Below are 19,014 nucleotides of genomic sequence, written 5' to 3' on the forward strand. Positions count from 1 at the left end.
TAATCTGTGAGTTCTGTGTGGCCACTGCAGTGAATTATCGAACCCAGGAGAGAGGTGGTGGGTGCTTTGGGAGGAACGGTTGGTGAAAGGGCTGGAGGGAGGCAGCATGTTTGGCCTTGCAGTGATGGGCCTTGGGTTACTGCTGTCTTCCTCTTGTGAGATTAGAGGAGGTCAGAACATGTGGCCTCCTTGCCGTTTTTGCAGTATCTAAATGTAATTGTTTTGAATTTCTTATCAAGGAGTTCCAAAGCTTTTTGTTCCTCAGGGATGTTTTCTGGCTGTGTATCCTGGTCCTTTGTTTCTACTACTATATCTTGCTTCTTTATATAGACTGTGATGATTTCTTGTCTCTGAGACATTGTGATGTTGTTGTTTTTTATTTAATTGGTCATTGGATGTTGGTGTGGTTCACCAAGACTTTTTTTCCTTTGTTTTGTTTTGATATATCTGAGTAAGCAGGGTTCTGTGCTCTTCTATTTACTAGTTGGTAGTTTTTTTTTTTTTACTTTGTATTTACTTAGGCACTCTGCACCTGTCTCCTGGTGGGTGCAATAAAGGATGGGAGTATGTGCACAGAACTCTGTTAGCTCTTAGTGAAGAGCAGTTAAGAGAGAATTGGCCTGGTATTGGCTGTTGTCTATTGTTGGCCAGTTGGTGCAGAAGCAAGTGATGGCACTCAGTAGGTATGGCTGTATGAGGTATGGGTATGATTGGTTCCTATGGGCACGATTGCTGTCTCCCACTCAGTTAGAAAAATAAATAATGAAAACATCCAAGAAAATAAAAACAAGAGGACAAAAAACACAAACTTCATAAACAAACAGGAATAATTGGAAAAAAAAAAAAAAAGGAAAGGCAATAAATGAGAAATACTTAAAAAGACAAAAGAAATGTAAATTGAAGAAGAGAAAAAAAACCCACAGTATGTGGCAAAGGAGGAAGAAGAGAAAAGAGCAAAAGTAAAACAAAAATAATAATAAAGAAAAAATTAGATAACTGCAAAAAGAAAAACTTGGAATGAGAAGAACCAAAAGAAAAAAATGAACCAGGGAAAGGGAAGAGAAAAAAGTGTAAAAACTAGAACCTGGGAAAAAATAAAAAAGAACAAAAGAACAATTTTAAAAGAAATGAACTAAAATTTGGTAGGGTAAGGGAGGGCATCCACGTTCCATCAGAGCACACAGACTGGGATGGAATTCCTGCCAGTCCAGAAGGTGGGTGGAAATGGATAGCCACACCTCTGTTCATCAAGAGGGTGTGGGGTATAAGAGTAACAAGAGGAATATCACAACTTTCTAGTTGTCAGCCTCCAGACTTCAGGATTATCTTCTATATCTACGTCAATTGGTTTCTTATTTCATTATTGGAAAGGGTCTTGGTAGCTTGTCTGCCTATTCTGCCGTCTTGCTGGAAGTCTCCTCTTCATCCTTTATTCTTGCATACTCTGTGTCTTTATTTACCTTGGTCATGTTGTGCTGACTTCTCCTATATTGTGTATTGCCTTTCCATTCACCAGAATTAACATGTGTTTACTATCCTCTGGTAGCATAGTGCCTAAAGCATTTGACTGCTAACCAGAAGGCTGGCAGTTCAAACCCACCAGCCACTCCTTGGAAGGAAGGTTGGGCAGTCTACTTTCATAGTGATACTGTCTCGGAAACCCAAGGAGGGGTTGCTATGAGTTGGATCCAACTTGACAGCATATGACAACAACTGTCTAGAAAGTCTTCTTCCCTCCCTTCCTCTTCCATCCTTAGTAACCATGAAAGAATGCTGCTTTTTGTGTGTAAACCTAGTCTTGATTTTTTATAAAAGTGGTATCATACAATACTTGCCAGCACTATTTGTAGAGATTTGCCAGCACTATTTGATAGAGATTGTCTCTTCCCTATTGAATGGACTTTGACCCTTTACCCATAGAGGGATGGATTTGCTTACGGGTTATCAATTCTGTTCCATTGGTCTGCGTGTCTGTCACTGAACCAGTACCAGCCTGTTTTCATTACTATGGCTGTATAGTAAGTTTTGAGATTGAGATGTATGAGGCCTCCTACATTGTTTTTCTTCTTCAATATTGCTTTAGCTATTCAGGGCCTTTTTCTTCCCAAATAAGGAATTTTCACAATGTTAAGTCTTCCAGTCTGTCAGTGTGGAATGTGTTTCCATTTACGTAGTTGTCTTTTGGTTTCTTGTAGTAGTATTTTGTAGTTTCCCTTGTATAAATCTTTTACATCCCTGGTTAGATTATTCCTAGGTATTTGATCCTTTTGAGGCTCTTGTAAATGGTATTATTTTCTTGATTTTCTTTTCAGAGTTCTTGCTAGTGTAGAGGAATGCTTTTGATTTTTACTTGTTAATCTTGTATCCTGCCACTTTGCTGAACCTTTATATTAGTTTCAGTAATTCTCTTATGGAATCTCTGGGATTTTTTATGTATAGAAACATGTCATCTGTGAAAAGGGATGGTTTTACTTGGATGTCCTTTATTTCCCTTTCTTGCCTTGTTAATCTGAGTGGGACTTCCAGTACAGTATTGAATAAGCATGGTAATAAAGGCCATCTGTTCTGGTTACCTAGTACCACTCTGACAAGAATATACCATGAATGGGATGGCTTGAAGAAACAAGAGTTTATTCTCTTACAGTTTGGAGGCTTTCAGTCTGAGTTCAAAGTACCAGGCTCTAGGGGCTAGGTGAAAACCCCTCAACCTTGGGCTTCAGCTCTGCCTCCTGCTCCTGGTCCACTGAAGCTAGAGGCTTTCTTCACTCACACAGCTGCTGGCTGCTGAGGCTGACAAGCCCAAGGTTGACAGGTAAAAAGGCACAGCCTCAATGTTACCAAACTACATTGTTGTTGTTGTTGTTGTTGTGTGCCATCGAGTCGGCCCCGACTCATAGCGACCCCTCCTTGGGTTTCCGAGGCAGTATCACTACGGAAGTAGGATTGCCCAACCTTCCTTCCGAGGAGTGGCTGGTGGGTTTGAACCGCCAGCCTTCTGGTTAGCAGTCAAGTGCTTTAGCCACTATGCTACCAGAGCTCCTACATAGCATAGCAGGCCATTAATTCAAGTGCATTGAAAGTCCCAAGGTTGGCAGAGCATGGCAGGCTGCTGAACAATGACACAGCTACATTCAGGGTTCAAGCATGCCATAAGCTAGAGATCATTCCCCAAGGCTTTTACTTATACGCAGGAAGCAGACCACAGCTGCTACTCAGCTGTTCACAATAGATTCCACCATGGAGTTGTTTACCAGTCTCATCATGGGGAATGCTACTTCCAGCTGCCCAGCCATTCAACCAGGCCCAACCAGGTTGACACACAAACTTAACTGCCACACCATCCTTGTCTCATTACCATTCTTTCAGTCTCTCCCTATTGAGAATAATATTGGCTGTTGGTTTTGTGTATATGCCCTTCATTATGTTGAGGAGTTTCCCTTCTATTCCTATTTTGCTGAGTGTTTTTATCAGAAAACGATGTTAGAGTTTATCAAATGGTGTTTTTGTATTGCATGAGATGATCATGTGATTCCTCTATTTTATTTATATGGTGAATTATGTTGATTGATTTTCTAATGTTGAACCACCCTTGCTTCCCTTGTATGAATCCCACCTGATTTTGATGTATTTTTTTAATATGCTGTTGAATTCTGTTCACTAGAATTTTGTTCTGAATTTTTGTGCTTATATTCATGTGAGATATTGGTCTGTGATTCTGTCATGTCTTTGTCTGGCTTTGGCTTAGGGTTATTCTGCCTTCATAGAATTAATTAGGGATTATCCCTTCCATTTTTGCTCTAGAAGAGTTTGAGTAGAATTGGTGTCAACTCTTCTCTGAATGTTTGGTAGAATTCTCCAGTGAAGCCAGACTTTTTTGTTGTTGTTTTGTGGAGTTTTTTTTTTTTTTTTCTTAGTGACATTTTTAATTTCTTCTTTTGTTGTGGCTATATTTAGATTTTCTGCCTGTTTGTGTTAAAGTAGGTAGGGTGTTTCTAGAAATTTTTCCATTTCTTGTAGGTTTTCAAATTTGTTAGAGTTGTTGTTGTTGTTGTTGTTATGTGCCGTCGAGTCGGCCCCGACGCATAGCGACCCCTCCTTGGGTTTCCGAGGCAGTATCACTACGGAAGTAGGATTGCCCAACCTTCCTTCCGAGGAGTGGCTGGTGGGTTTGAACCACCAGCCTTCTGGTTAGCAGTCAAGTGGTTTAGCCACTAAGCTACCAGAGCTCCTTGTTAGAGTACAATTTGTTATTATTATTCTGTTGTGATCCTTTTTATTTCAGCTGGTTCTATTGTAATGTCACCCATCTTGTTTGATATTTTGATAATTTTCATTTCCTCATTTTTTTTTTTTTTTCCTTTGTCAGTTTGGCCAGTGCTTTGTCAGTTTTATTGATCCTGTCAGAGGACCAGCCTCTAGTGTTGTGGATTCTTTCTGTTGTTTTTCTGTTTCCTATTTAATTTACTTCTGCTCTTATTTTTATTATTCCGGTGACTGTAGACTTGTTTTGCTGTTCCTTTTCCATTTGCTAAAGTTGTAGGATTAAGTTGTTGATTTTGACCTTTTCTCCTTTTTTAATTTATTGCTATAAATCCTCCTGAGCACTGCTTTTACTATGTCCCAATGATTTTGGTATGGTATATTGTGTTACCATTCTCGTTTTTGTTGTTGTTGTTGTTGTTAGGTGCCATTGAGTTGACTACAACTCATAGTGACCTTATGTACAACAGAATGATTCTTATTAGAGCCTAAGAATTTTTAAATGTCATTTTCAATTTCTTCTGTTACCTAGTAGTTTTAAATACAGTGCTGCTGTTTCCATGTATTGAACTTTTTTCGTGTTCTTTTTGTTATTGGTTTCTGGTTTTATGGTGTTATGATCAGAGAAAATGCTTTGTATTATTTCAGTGTTTCTGAATTTATTGAGGCTTGCTTTGTGTTCTAGAATATTGGAGAAGAATGTGTACTGTGTTGCTATTGCATGGTATATTCTGTATATGTTTGTGAGGTTGAGTTGGTTGATTGTGTTATTTAGATCTTCCATATTGTTGTTGAGTTTCTTGTTGTATCTGTCATTGAAAGTGGTGTGTCAGAGTCTTCTACTCTTATTGTGGAGCTGTCTGTTTCTCTTACCAGTTCTGCTAGACGTTTATTTTACATATTTTGGAGCTCTGTCATTGAGAGGTTTGGTGGCATAGTGCCTAAGGCATTTAACTGCTAACCAGAAGGCTGGCAGTTCAAACCCACCAGCCACTCCTTGGAAGGAAGGTTGGGTAATCTACTTCTGTAGAGATACTGCCTTGGAAACCCAAGGACGGGTCGCTGTGAGCTGAACCAACTCGACAACAGTGAGTTTGGTTTTGGTTTTGGTCATTGGATGTGTAAATATTTAATACAGTTATGTCCTCTTGCTGGATTGACTCTTGATCGTTACATAATGGCCTCCTTTATCTCTTATAATAGATTTTGACTTAAAGTCTATTTTATCAGAAATTATTGTTGCCACTTTTGCTCTCTTGGTCACTGTTTGCTTAGTAATTTTTTTCCCCCATGTTTTGATTTTTAATTTATGTCTTTGTGTCAAAGGTGTGTCTCTTGTAGGCAGCATATTGATGGGTCATGGTTTCTTATCCACTCTGCCACTCTGTGTCTCTTGACTGGTGCATTTAAACCATTTACATTCAGAGTGATTATTGATAGGTATAAATTTCCTGTTGCCATCTTTTTATGCTTTTTTGTGGTATTGTTAATGGTTTGTTTTATCTGATTTTCTGTGCTAAGTTCTTTCTGTTTATGGATTTTCTTTTTCTGTCTTTCAGTGTTGTTGATTTTGTGTTAACTGAGTCTTTTTGCTTTTTTTTCCCTTTATTTTGATGAATAGATTTATTGATTTCTTTGTGTTTACTCTGGAATTTACTTTTATTTTCTTAAGTTTAAAACAGTCCATTATATCTTGATACTGACTTGACGTCCTCTCCACATGGAAGTTCTGTATCTACACCATTTTTCCTCCTTTTGGCTTTTCTTTTTTTTGAAGTTGTCAACATTTACAAATTAATATCTCTGGTTCCCAGTTTTCAGTTTTGCAGATTTATTTTAGTTTTATGTTTGGGTTGCATTTGGGTGATGCTGTGTAGTTTCTTGATCTCAGGCTGTTGTCTCATGTTGTTGGTCCTCTGTCTGAAGGACTCTTTCTAGTATTTCTTCTAAGGTTGGTCTGGTTTCTACAAATTCCCTTAATTTCTGTTAATCTGGGAGTATCCTAGTTAATGCCATTATATTTGAAAGCCACTTTGGTGGGGTATGTGATTCTTTGTTGATAATTCTTTTTTTTTCCCCCAAGGTTTTATGTATACCATCCCACTGTCTTCTTATCTGCAGGGCTTCTGCCAAGAAATCAATGCTTAGTGTTGTTGAGGCCCTTTTTAGGTGATACTTCATTTTTCACAAACTGCTCTCAGAATTCTTTCTTTTTCTTTGGTTTTGGAAAGTTTGATGATACATCTTAGTGACTTTCTTTGGGGTTTATCCTGCTTCAGGTTCATTGAGCTTCTTGGGTTGAAACTTTCTCATCTCTCATGATATTATGGACATTTTCTGTTAATAAATCTTCAAAAATTCTCTGTGTGCTTTTTCCCCCTCTCTTCCTCTTCTGGAATTCCAGTTATGTGTAAATTCTTCCTCTTGGTTTTCTTCATTTTTCTTTATTCTTTTTTCTGATTACTGTTCAAACAGAATAATATCAAGGAATTTGTCCCCTATTTTGCTGATTCTTCTTCCATTAATTCACTTCTAATTCTGTATCCTTCCATTGAGTTATCTTCTTCTGATATTTTATTGTTAATCTTCTGGATTTCTAGAAGATGTTTTTCTATGGTTTCTAATTGTCTATTTTGTCAGTTTGTTCTTGTACTATTTTACTGAATTCTTCTAGGATTCTGTCTGTTTTTCTTGCTCTCCTTGAGGATCCTGTATCTAAATATTTTAACTCCTTACTGATCGTTCTAGAACTAATTCTTCAGAAATTCTTTTAGCACTTTTATTTTGCACCCTTGCTTACACCATCTTATCTTGTCATAGGATTTGTTATTGTCTGCTGTCTCCAAGGCATTAAAGCATTCTTTTGTTTGTGTAATTATTGATTGAATGAATGTTTGCCCTGATTCTTCGTTTTCTTTTGTTTTGATATATCAGGGTGGGCAGGGTGGGTGTGTTCCTTACCTGTCTGCAGGTGGATGGATCAGTGTCAGGCAGTTGGTGTTCAGCAAGTGTGCTGTGCAGCTGAAGCCAGGCTGGGCATGCACAGGCTACCACTTCCATCAGTATAGTGGTGCAAGGTACTTCCTGCCACTAACCAGGTAGGCAGGATAGCAGACAAGTTGTGGCAGGTGACGGGGACATGAGTGCTCTCTGCCATTTGCCAAATGGAGGAAGAAACAGGTGGGGGATGTGGCAGGTGACTGGGAACACTGGGCATTTACTGGTGCTTGACTGGTGGGGGTGTGGCAGGTGATCAGGATTGTGGGGGTACTCTGACGCTTGCTAGGGGGTGGGGGGTGATGGGCAACTGACAGTGCAGAGCACTCTGTCATTCATAAGGTGGGAAGGTGGCAGGCAAGGGGTGTGGCAAATGAGCAGGAATACAGGGCACTCACTTGTCAGATGGGCTGGGCAGCAGACAGGGTGTGTGATGGGCAACCAGGAGCACAGGGCGCTCTCTGTCACTTGCCAGATGAACAGGATAATGGACTGTGGGTGTGGGAGTTGACAGACCAGGAGCAAAAACTGTTCTCTGTCACTCACTGGGTGGGTAGAGCAACAGGTGGGCAATGTAGTGGGCAAACTGGAGTGTGGGACACTCACTGCTGTTCTCTAGGTTGACAAGGCAATGCGAGGGTGGTGGTGGCAGGCAACTGGAAACCAGGGCACTCTCTGCCATTTGCCAGGTGGGTGGGACCACAGGCAGGGGGATGTGGCAGGTAACTAGCAGCACAGACATACTGCCTTTCGCCAAGTTGGTACAGGGAGTGAGGGCGGATTGAGCAGGGTGGTAGGGAAGAGAGAGACTTGCACTGCAGTTCCCAGATGGTTGGGGTAACAAGTACTGAGGGCATTTGTGCCACTAATCACCAGGAGGACGGACAGTAGTGTGTTCTCCTGATTACCAGTACTGGATACCTGGGCACTTCCTGTTGGCTTCAGCCAGCAATCAGGACTTGGCCCTGACAGAGTGCAAGGAGGTTATGGGCTGCCTGGAGTGCAATTGGATGGGGACCACCTGCTAACACTATGGATCTATTACTCCATGTACACTACCTACCCTAATGGTCAGGGACCACCACTGGTCCCTGTCTCTGGATTCTGGCTCTCTCCCTGCCAGGATCCCTGGAGCTCGCACTCTCCTTTCTGCACTTTTCCTCCTTAGTTCCAATCATGTCTTGCTCACCTTGTTTCATTCCAGGTATGTCCACAGTTTCTCTGTCTCCTGTTATGGATTCTGTGAAGTTGCCTTCCTGTGCATCTCACCCAAGATCTCTTCTGGCTTTGTCTCAAGATGGCATTGCTGTGCCAAGACAGTTGGCAGGACACCTCTACTTCATATCTTGTTCACTGTTTCCTTGCAGTTTCTTTTTCCAGTTGGTGTTTGATCTAATTCTCTATCCTTCCATTTGCTGCTCAGAGTTCCAGGATTGTGTCCTGTATGTTTCACTTGGTTTCTCGGGTCTTTACTGTAGAAGAGTGGCATAGTTGTCTGGTTACACTGCCACCTTGGACCATCTCCCTCACTGTTTGTTATTTTGTGATCATGTTATTCAAATTTGATTTAGGAGCTCTGGTAGCATAGTGCCTAAGGCACTTGACTGCTAACCAGAAGGCTGGTGGTTCAAACCCACCAGCCACTCCTCGGAAGGAAGGTTGGGCAATCCTACTTCCGTAGTGATACTGCCTCGGAAACCCAAGGAGGGGTCGCTATGAGTCGGGGCCGACTCGACGGCACATAACAACAACAACAACAACAATCAGTATGTAAAATTTAACATGCATTATTGGTAGCATAAATCTATTTGATACTTAATTCAAGATAATTATCATGGAATGGTGTCTTAGATACCATCAGCATACCACTGAATTACTTAAAGGTTGATAAGTCCAAAACATTTTATTGAAGGGAAAGGGCCTAAAGGTTACCCCTAACCAGAGAATCATATCCTGAAACATTATAATCATATTGTGATTATACCTTAGACCCTCACTGTCAAAAAGATCCTTGTCTCATCTGTCTATCTATCTATCGCTATATAATTTTTTTCCTACCAGCACTTGGTAATCCATGGAAAAAGGTTGGAATTGTAGGTTATTGGTTGGTTTTCATTTTCCCTTTTTCCCCGTAGACAATATAATACATGCATAGAAGAATGTAAAGAGTACAAAAAGGTGTATGGTCTTAATCTTCCCTTCCCAAGGCAACTAACATTGCTAATTTTTGTGTAACCTTCATAATATGATTTTATGACATAGATTTTACTTTTTGAATTTTTTTCTATCATAGTTTCACCCTTTAGGTTTCAATGGCAGCAGCTGTGACTTAGAAACCTCCCCTACCACCCACATCCCTTCACTTCAAACTCTACTAGAGGTTTAGAATGTTATCTGAATTGAGAAGTATCAAAGGCAGAAAAGTACCCTTCTCCCCTGAGAATTTTCTCCCACTCTTAAGTGCTAGGAAGTAAAGCTGTCCTGCTATTGCTGTTTTGGGATTCTCAACCAGATTCCTTTGTCTTAGCCAGAAGTTCTTCAACTGGGATTCTTAGGCCCTTTAGAAATATACAGAAGTTTAGAGGAACTCAGGAAATACTTTATATGTAGGCAAAATATTGTGCTTAATTCCTATGTGTATTTTTATAGGGAAAAGTACATTATCTTTTTCACGTGATTGCAAATTCTGGAGTCCGAAAGTTTATGAACTGTTGGATTAGGCATTTCTTAAACTTAATGAATAAAGCCTCTAGGTTCTTTGTTATGTTAGGAAATATTTCTAGGCCATAAAGTTTCCTTTGTAATATTGTTTCCTTTGGGTGTTGCACTTTATTCTTGTATTTTATCTTATGTTTATATTTTAAAAAATACAAGCATTTTAAAAACCTAGTTACTAATATTTGACATTTTGTATTTTACAGAGTGCTTTTTCATATGGTTAGTGATTAGCACAAAAATCCTGTTTTTTTTTTTAATTTGTGGTGAATAGGTATGTAACAACACATTTGACATTTCAACAATCTTCACTTCTACAGTTCTATGGGTTTTAGTGTTAGTTATTCCATTATCTTAAACCATCCCAATATAAAATAATAAACTTTAAATAAATAAATTGCTAATTTCTTGTGTAACCTTCATGATACGATTTTATGACATAGATTTTCCTTTTTGAACTTTTTCCTAGCATGGTTTGACCCGTTAGGTCTCAGTGGCAGCAGCTGTGGCTTAGAAATCTCCCCTACCACCAATATCCCATCACCTCAAACTCTGCTAGAGATTTGACATTTATTCTAGTTTGTTTCATATTCTTACATATTTGGGAGCTTTCAGCATTTATTGAAATATGAGTTATCAATTTGATTTTTTGGCACAAAGAAATAATGATACATATTGTAATTATTGCTTAGGATATGTCTGTACATTTACAATTTTGAGGTTAGAAAAGAGTTCTAATGCAAGCTAAATCATCAAACTATTACCATGACACTACAGGAAAACCCATGCTGGGATAGGAAAATGCTAGTATTAAGAGTTAGAGGTATCACTGTAATTGAGAGGGAAGAATATTAGGAACAAGGTAAGAGAATAACTTCCAGGATTTTAATTTACTGTTAAAAACTTTTATTTAAATAAATTTTTGTCTTTATTTTAGGACCATCCAAAGAACCAAGTTTCTGGTATAAGATAGATCCATCCCATACTCATGGCTATAGACCTGTAAAACTCATGTGGAAGGTAAATAAATAAGTAATGTGTTTATATTCTTCTATCTCATATAATACACTTTTCTATGGTAGTATGAGTAGAGTGTTTTTCCCTAAAAACCTTAAAATGTATTCATTTTAAATAAGCAAAGCCCTTGTAAACGATGTTTAATAATTAAATAGAAATACAAAGCTTTATATATACTATATAGAAATCAGGTTCCTAAACTGCAGGGAATACCTCATAGTTTTAGAAATGTGTAAGTTGTATAGGTGGTACATTTTTTGTACTTTACTGTATTTTCCAGAGTGCCTCATAGAAGAGAAGTTTTGGGTAATTAATTAGTCTTTTAGACATAAAGAACAACAAAATGTGTGCTAATAATAGGAAATGTAAAATTATTGCACTCTTCATAAATGTGTTGAAAGTACATTGTAGTAAGGTGAGGTGAGTACTCTAAATAAAGGTCTAAAATAAGCCCACATATCCACAGTGCAGAATCATATATCACAAATGCTCCTTTTTCCCCTCTTTTAATTGAGGTCAGGCTTTTTACCCTTTATTCAGAATGTAGTACTTTTACTTTAATACCCAGTTCAAATTGAGGTTGCCAGTTCCTTCCAATAAATTACTTAAAAGATTTGACACAATTAGTGACAATTCTTGGTGAAAGAAGGAAAAACTGTTTAACTTTATTCAAGATGTATAAAATGGTTTTTCTAACAACCTATTTTATTACAGACATTGCCACCTTTTGAAGCCAATGGAAAAATCTTGGATTATGAAGTGACTCTTACAAGATGGAAATCTCATTTTCAAAATTACAGAGTTAATGACACAAAACTGACAGTAAACCTCACAAACGATCGCTATATAGCAACTCTGACAGCAAGAAATCTGGTTGGCAGATCAGATGCATCTATTTTAACTATCCCTGCCTGTGACTTCCAAGGTTTGTGTCTGTGAAAGAACTCACATCTCAGTTGTGGAAGAGGGTAGTTATTATGTATGAGCAGGGCTCCAGTAAAACAACACAAGTGGTCTAACCCTATTCCTAGCATCAGAGATAATCATAGTTGTAGATGTCAACAAGGAGCTCTGGTAGCATAGTGGCTAAGAAACTTGCCTGCTAACCAGACGGCTGGCGGTTCAAACCCACCAGCCACTCCTCGGAAGGAAGGTTGGGCAATCCTACTTCCGTAGTGATACTGCCTCGGAAACCCAAGGAGGGGTCGCTATGAGTCGGGGCGACTCGACGGCACATAACAACAACAACAAGATGTCAACAGCCAAATAAGGAGCTCTGGTGGTAGCATATAATCTGTTCTGGTAGCAGCCACATCATCTGTTTCATCACTGTGTGGCTCACTTAAATCTTACAGTAAGATACTTAATTCCTTAGCACTTGTGTCTCAGAAAATATTTTAAAAAATATATAAAGGTTTTGATAACGTTATATATGTTATATTTTACATACGTATATTGTATGTATTATATAAAAACAAAACCAAACTCGCTGTCAAGTCGGATCTGATTCATAGAGACCTCGCGTCTTGGGTTTCTGAGGTGGTGTCACTACAGAAGTAGATTGCCCTGTCTGCCTGCTGAGGAGTGGCTGGTGGGTTTGAACCGTCAGCCTTCTGGTTAGCAGTCAAATGCCTTAGGCACTATGCCACCAGAGCTCCCATGTATTATAGAGAGAGAGTGTGTGTGTGTGTTTTTATATGTATTTATATAAAATATTTAAAGGTTTTAATAAATTAAATATATTGTTCCTCTGTAGCTTTCAAAGAAGAAAAGTTTCCAATTACAAACTTACGTACACAAAATATTTTGAAGAATTTTGAGAGAAAATGAATAGTGAAAATAAATCGATTATCCTCCTTAAATGTAAATTATAAAGTATTTTCAATACATGTTAATATTGTATTAACTTTTTTTTAAAGCTTCTCACCCTGTAACGGACCTTAAAGCATTCCCCAAGGATAACAGGCTTTGGGTTGAATGGACTGCTCCTAATGAATCTGTAAATAAATATATAGTTGAGTGGTGTGTATTATCAGATCATTCACCCTGTATCCAAGACTGGCAACAAGAAGATGGTACCGTGCATCTCACCTATTTAAGAGGTAAACCTAAGACTCAAGCTAAAAGCACTAAGTTGATACCATTTTTCTAAATATTTAGGCAGATTTAATATCGATTTCTAGTTTAAACATAGTATAGTTCATTAAAAAGACTTCCAATTTATAGTTGTTGTTGTTGTTGTTAAGTGCCGTCGAGTCATTTCCGACTCATAGCAACCCCATGCACAGCAGAACGACTTTGAGGTTACCCTGTGATTTATAGTTTTCTTCCCAGGTTTACTGTCTGTTCTATCTATTGGTTGTCTTGACTTCCCTACCATTTAGAAGTTCTGTAACTACACCGTTTTTCCCTCTTTATGGTTTGTAGTTGTCCTCATTTGTCAATTGATGTCTCTGATTCCCTGTTTACAGTCTTGTAGGCTTATTTACTTTGGATACTTCCATAGCTGGGTTGGTTTCTGGGTTATGTCACCACGTGTGTTAATGGTTAGTTGTTGTTTGCTGTTGTTGCTTTTCTGTCCAAAGGACTCCCTTTAGCATCTCTTGTAAGGTTCATTTGGTTTTAACAAATTCCCTTAATTTCTGCTTATCTGGAAATGTCCTAATTTCACCATCATATTTGAAGGACAGTTTTGCTGGGTACATAATTCTTAGTAGGAAGATTTTCTCTTTCAGGGTTTTATATATACCATCCCATTGTCTTCTCGCCTGCATGATTTCTGCCGAGAAATCCGAGCTTAGTCTTATTGGTTGCCCCTTGTGGGTAAATTTTTGCTTTTCCTGTGGTGCTTTCAAGATTCTTTCTTTGTCTTTGGTTTTGGTGAGTTTGATGATGACATGTCTTGTTGATTTTCTTTTGGAGTCTATCCTGTTTGGGGTTCTTTGGACTTCTTGAATGGATATATTCTCATTTTTCTTCATAGCAGGAAAATTCTCTTCCAACAGATCTTTGACCATTTTTTCTGTGGTTTCGTTTTTCTCTTCCTGTTCTGGAATTCCATTTACATGTTGGTTATTTCTTTTGATGGTATCCCACATAAACCTTAGGCTTTCTTCATTTTGTTTTGATCTTTTTTCTGATTGATCACTTTCTAAAGAAATGTTGAGATATTTGCCTTCAATCTCACTAATTCTGTGTCTTCTTTTGATTCAGTTCTACTCCTTTGCTCATTCAATGTCTTAATCTATTTCTGACAATTTAGTATTAATATTCTGGATTTCTATGGGTAGATTTTGTATCATTTCTAATTTTTCATTTATTTTGTCATTTTGTTCTTGTATTGTCTTTTTAAATCGTTCTAGAGTTTTCTCTGTATTTTCCTCAGTTTTGTCAATGTTTTCCTTGATCTGTGTCTCAATTCAGTGAAGATACCTAAATATAATTCTTTTGAATTCCTTATCAGGGAGTTCCAATGCTGCATCTTTCTCAGGGATGTGTTTTGGGTCTGTATCCTGGTCCCTTGTTTTCCTGTTTTATCTTGTTTCTTTGTGTGGACTGATGTTCTGTTGTGTCCGAGGCATTATGACATTTTTGTGTTTATATTTGATTGGTGATTGTATGTTGAAGTGACTAGCCCACGATTTTTGTTTTCTTTGGGTTTTATCTAAGTAAGCAGGGTACTGTGCTCCTCTATTCAGTAGTTAGCAGCACTTACACACTCACTACCTGTCTCCTTTCCCGTTGTCAGATTCCTGTATGTCCCTGCTGTCCTTTGCAAATGGAGCTTATTCTTAGGTCACTGGAATCCAAATGAGAATGCTGTCACTTTAAAATCCAAAATGTCCGCCTCTTATAAAGATTCAAAGTGGTTGCACCCTGGGTCACTGTAAATATCCAAAATGGCCACCACTTGTAAACATTCAAAATGGCTGTGCCCTTGTTGACTTTAAATATCCAAAATGGCTGCACCCTCCAGACAGCAGAACATCCACAGCTCAGGTTATCTTTGCCTTGCTGTTTCCCTTCCTAGTCAAAGGCCACCAGCATAGTCATCCGTACAGCCCTTGGCAACCAGGGCTGATCTTTAAGTCAATTCTCAGGCTCCAACACCACTTGGAAATATTCAGGCTGTTGGTCCCGTTAGAGTAGCTGATAGTACACTGCTCTATTTCCATACTCACTGTTTTTGTTCAGGTTTTTTCACTTGTTGGTGCCTAATCCACTTCTGTATACTTCCTTTCAAAGCTCAGGGCTCCAGTATTCCAGTATTATTTTCTGTATACTCTGTCAATTGTTTTCTCTTTCCTTTGTTGAAGAGGGTCTGTGTAGCTTGTCTGCCTATTCTTCCATCTTACCAGAAGTCTCTTAATTTCCTCATTTTTGAAATAAGAAAATAGTTTCCTAGAGCACTTGGATGACTTGTTTAATTTCTTAAGGCTCTCTGGCGGCACAGTGCCTGTGATGGTTATGTTTGTGTGTCAACTTGGCTGGGCCTGGTTGAATGGCTGGGCAGCTGGTGGTAGTATTCCCCACAGCGAGACTGACAGTCAACTCCATGGTGGGATCTACCGCAAGCAGCTGAGTAGGTGCTTTGGGTATGTGGTCTGTTTCCTGTATATAAGGAGAAGCCTTGGGAATGGTCTCTAGCCTGTGGCGTGCTTGGACACTGCACGTAGCTGTGTCATTGCTCAGCAGCCTGCCATGTTCTGCCGACCTTGGGACTTAAAATGGACTTAAGTTAATGTCATGACATGTGGTTTGGTAATATCGGGACTGTGCCTTTTCACTTTGTCAACCTTGGGGCTTCTCAGCCTCAGCAGCCAGCAGCTGTCTGAGTAAAGAAAAGCCTCTAGCTCCAGTGGGCTGGGAGCAGGAGGCAGAGCTGGACCCCAAGGTTGAGGGGCTTTCACCCAGCCCCTAGAGCCTGGCACTTTGAACTTGGACTTAAAGTCTCCAAACTGTAAGAGAATAAACTCCTGTTTGTTAGGGCCATCCCATTTGTGGTATATTCTTTTCAGAGCAGCACTAGGTAACCAGAACAGTGCCTAAGGCATTTGACTGCTAACCAGAAGGCTGGTGGTTCAAACCTACCAGCCACTCTGCAGAAGGAAGACTGGGCAGTCTACTTCCATAAAGACTTACTGCCTCAGAAACCCAAAAGGGGTTGCTATGTTTAACTTCTTAGAGCTGTTGAATAGGGGAAGCAGAACTAGAGCTCACATTTCCTTAAGTTTTTTAGCTGAAAGTACTTGGACAAAAAGTAATAATGTTATCAAGCCTCAAAACAGATTGCTCTGTGCTTTAAGATACTACTTATTAAGTCTACCACACCTTTCTCTGTTTGTTTGTTGCATGTACTGGGAATGGTTTGCATGTTGTGTGTTACTAGAATGGCATCACATTCATCATCAAAAAGAGCATTTCAGCATATTCCTGAATTACAGTGCTGTCAGTGATAGGATAATATCTATATGCCTACAAGGAAGACCAGTTAGTGCGTCTGTTAGTCAAATTTACACATGAACCACTAATGCCAAAGAAGAAGAAATGAAAGACTTCACCAACTTCTGTGGTCTAAAATTGATCAAACAAGCAATCAAGATGCATTAATAATTATTGGTGATTGAGATGCAAAAGTTGGGAACAAGATCAGGAAACAAGGAAAATATGGCCTTATTGAGAGATCGCATGATAGAAATTTTGCAAGACCAATGACTTATTCACTGCAAATAATGTTTTTTCAACAACACAGATGGAGCATATACACGTGGACCTTGCAACATGGGATAAACAAGAATCAAATTGGTTACATCTGTGTAGAGAGATGGTGAGAAAAGCTAGATAGTGAATAAGGAAGACAGAAACACTGCCTGGTCCTATGCCATCCTCACATCTAAGGAGCATCCTGACTGTACTTCTTCCAACAGATTTGTTCATTCTTCTGGCAGTCCATGATACTCAATATTCTTTGCCAGTACCATAATTCAGACATCAATTCTTAGTCAGTCTTTCTTATTAATTGTCCCACTTTCACATGCATATGAGGCAATTGAAAATACCTGCTTGAGTCAGATGCACCTTAGTCCTCAAAGTGACATCTTGGCTTTTTTTTTCTTTTTTTTTAAATACTTTCAAGAGGTCTTTTGCAGCAGTGCAATATGTCATTGGCTTTCTTGACTGCTGCTTCTATGGGTGTTGATTGTAGATCTAAGTAAAATGAAATCTTTGACTATTTCAATATTTTCTCTTTTTATCATGATGTTGCCCATTGGTCCAGTTGTGAGGGTTTTTCTTTTCTTTATGTTGAGGTGTAATCCTCACTGAAGGCTTTAGTCTTAGATCTTCATCAGTAAGTGCTTCAAGTCCTTTTCACTTTTAGTAAGCAAGGTTGTATCATTTGCATTGTATATGCCGTTGAGTTGGACCCGACTCATAGCGACCCCTCCTTGGGTTTCCGAGGCAGTATCACTACGGAACTAGATTGCCTCATCTTCCTTCAGAGGAGTGGCTGGTGGGTTTGAACCGCCAGCCTTCTGGTTAACAATCCAGTGCCTTAGGCATATTACAGGTTAATTAGTCTTCATCAAATCTTGATGCTATACTCTTCATATAGTCCACCTTCTTGAATTATTTGCTCAGCATACAGATTGAATAAGTATGGTAAAAGGATACCACACAGGCATACACGCTGTCTGATTTTAAACAACGCAATATCCCTTTATTCTTTTTAAACTGCCTCTTCGTCTGTGTATAGGCTCTATGTGAGCACAATTAAGTGTTCTTGAATTCCTTTCTTTATAATGTTATTTATAATTTGCTGTGATCCACATAGTCAAATTAAATCTTTCTGGTGTTCTCTGCTTTCAGCCAGGATCCAACATCAGCAGTGATAACCTTCATTCCACATCCTTTTCTGAATCTAGCTTGAACCTCTGACAGTTAGTTCCCTATCGACGAACTGCTGCAACCATACTATAATTATCTTCAGCAAAATTTTACTTAAATGTGAAGTAATAATACCATTTAACAATTTCCACATTCCATTAGATCATCTATCTTTGGAATAGGCACAAGTATGGATTTTGTCCAGTCAGTTGGTAAAGTAGCTGTCTTCCAGATTTCTTGGCATAGATGCTAGCATTGTTTCCATTTGTTGAAGTATATCGGTCGGTATTCTGTCAATTCCTGATGCCTTGTTTTTCCCCAGTGTCTTCAGTGCAGCTTGGACATCTTCCTTCTTGATTGCATACTACCTCTTGATATGGTTGAATGTTGTTTGTTTATTTTTGGTATGGTGACTCTATTCCTTCTGTTTTCTTTTTATGCTTCCTGCATTGTTTGATATTTTGCCCATAGAATCCTTCAATATCACAACTCAAGGCTTGAATTTTTTTTCAGTTCTTTCAGCTTTTGAAATGCCAAGCATGTTATTTCCTTTTGATTTTTCAACTCCGGGTCTTTGCACATTTCATTATAATACTTTATATTGTCTTCTTGAGCTACCTTTTAAAATTTTCTATTCAGCTGTTTCACTTCATCATTTCTTCCATTTTCTTTAGCTACACTCTGTTCCATAGCAAGTTCCACAGTCTCTTCTGGCATTCATTTTCACCTTCCTTTCTTGTCCTCTTAGAGACCTTTTGCTGTCTTCATGTGTGTCCTTGATGTCATCCCATCACTTGTCTGGTCTTCAGTCATTGGTGTTCATTGCATCAAATATGTTTTTGAGATGGTCTCTAAATTCAGGTGGGATATACACAAGATTGTCATTTGTCTCTTGTAGATCTTTTTTAATTTTCTCCAGCTTCAACCTGAACTTGTGTAGGAGCAATTGATAGTCTGTTCCATACTCGGCTCCTTGCTTTGTGCTAACTGATGATACTGAGCTTCTCCATCATCTCTTTCCACAGATGTAGTTGATATGATTCCTGTGTATTTCATCCAGCAAAGTCCACCTGTATAGTTATCATTTATGTTGTAAACAGGCATTTCCAATGAGGAAGTCGTTGGTCTTGCCAAATTTTA

At 38.8% G+C, this 19,014-nt stretch overlaps 1 protein-coding gene across 1 annotated transcript in view; it reads left to right on the top strand.

Annotated features, from left to right (window-relative positions):
- IL6ST (interleukin 6 cytokine family signal transducer) overlaps positions 1 to 19,014 on the top strand; it is a 58,566-nt gene that overhangs the window by 27,558 nt on the left and 11,994 nt on the right. Inside the window, exons 7-9 of the mRNA XM_007944168.2 lie at positions 10,910 to 10,992; positions 11,704 to 11,914; positions 12,909 to 13,091. Coding sequence (XP_007942359.1) covers positions 10,910 to 10,992; positions 11,704 to 11,914; positions 12,909 to 13,091 — 477 coding nt within the window. The remainder of the gene's footprint in view (positions 1 to 10,909; positions 10,993 to 11,703; positions 11,915 to 12,908; positions 13,092 to 19,014) is intronic.

This window comes from Orycteropus afer, unplaced genomic scaffold, assembly GCF_000298275.1.
Source record: "Orycteropus afer afer isolate SDZICR_OR568_19922 unplaced genomic scaffold, OryAfe1.0 scaffold00122, whole genome shotgun sequence".
Taxonomy (NCBI): Eukaryota; Metazoa; Chordata; class Mammalia; order Tubulidentata; family Orycteropodidae; genus Orycteropus; species Orycteropus afer.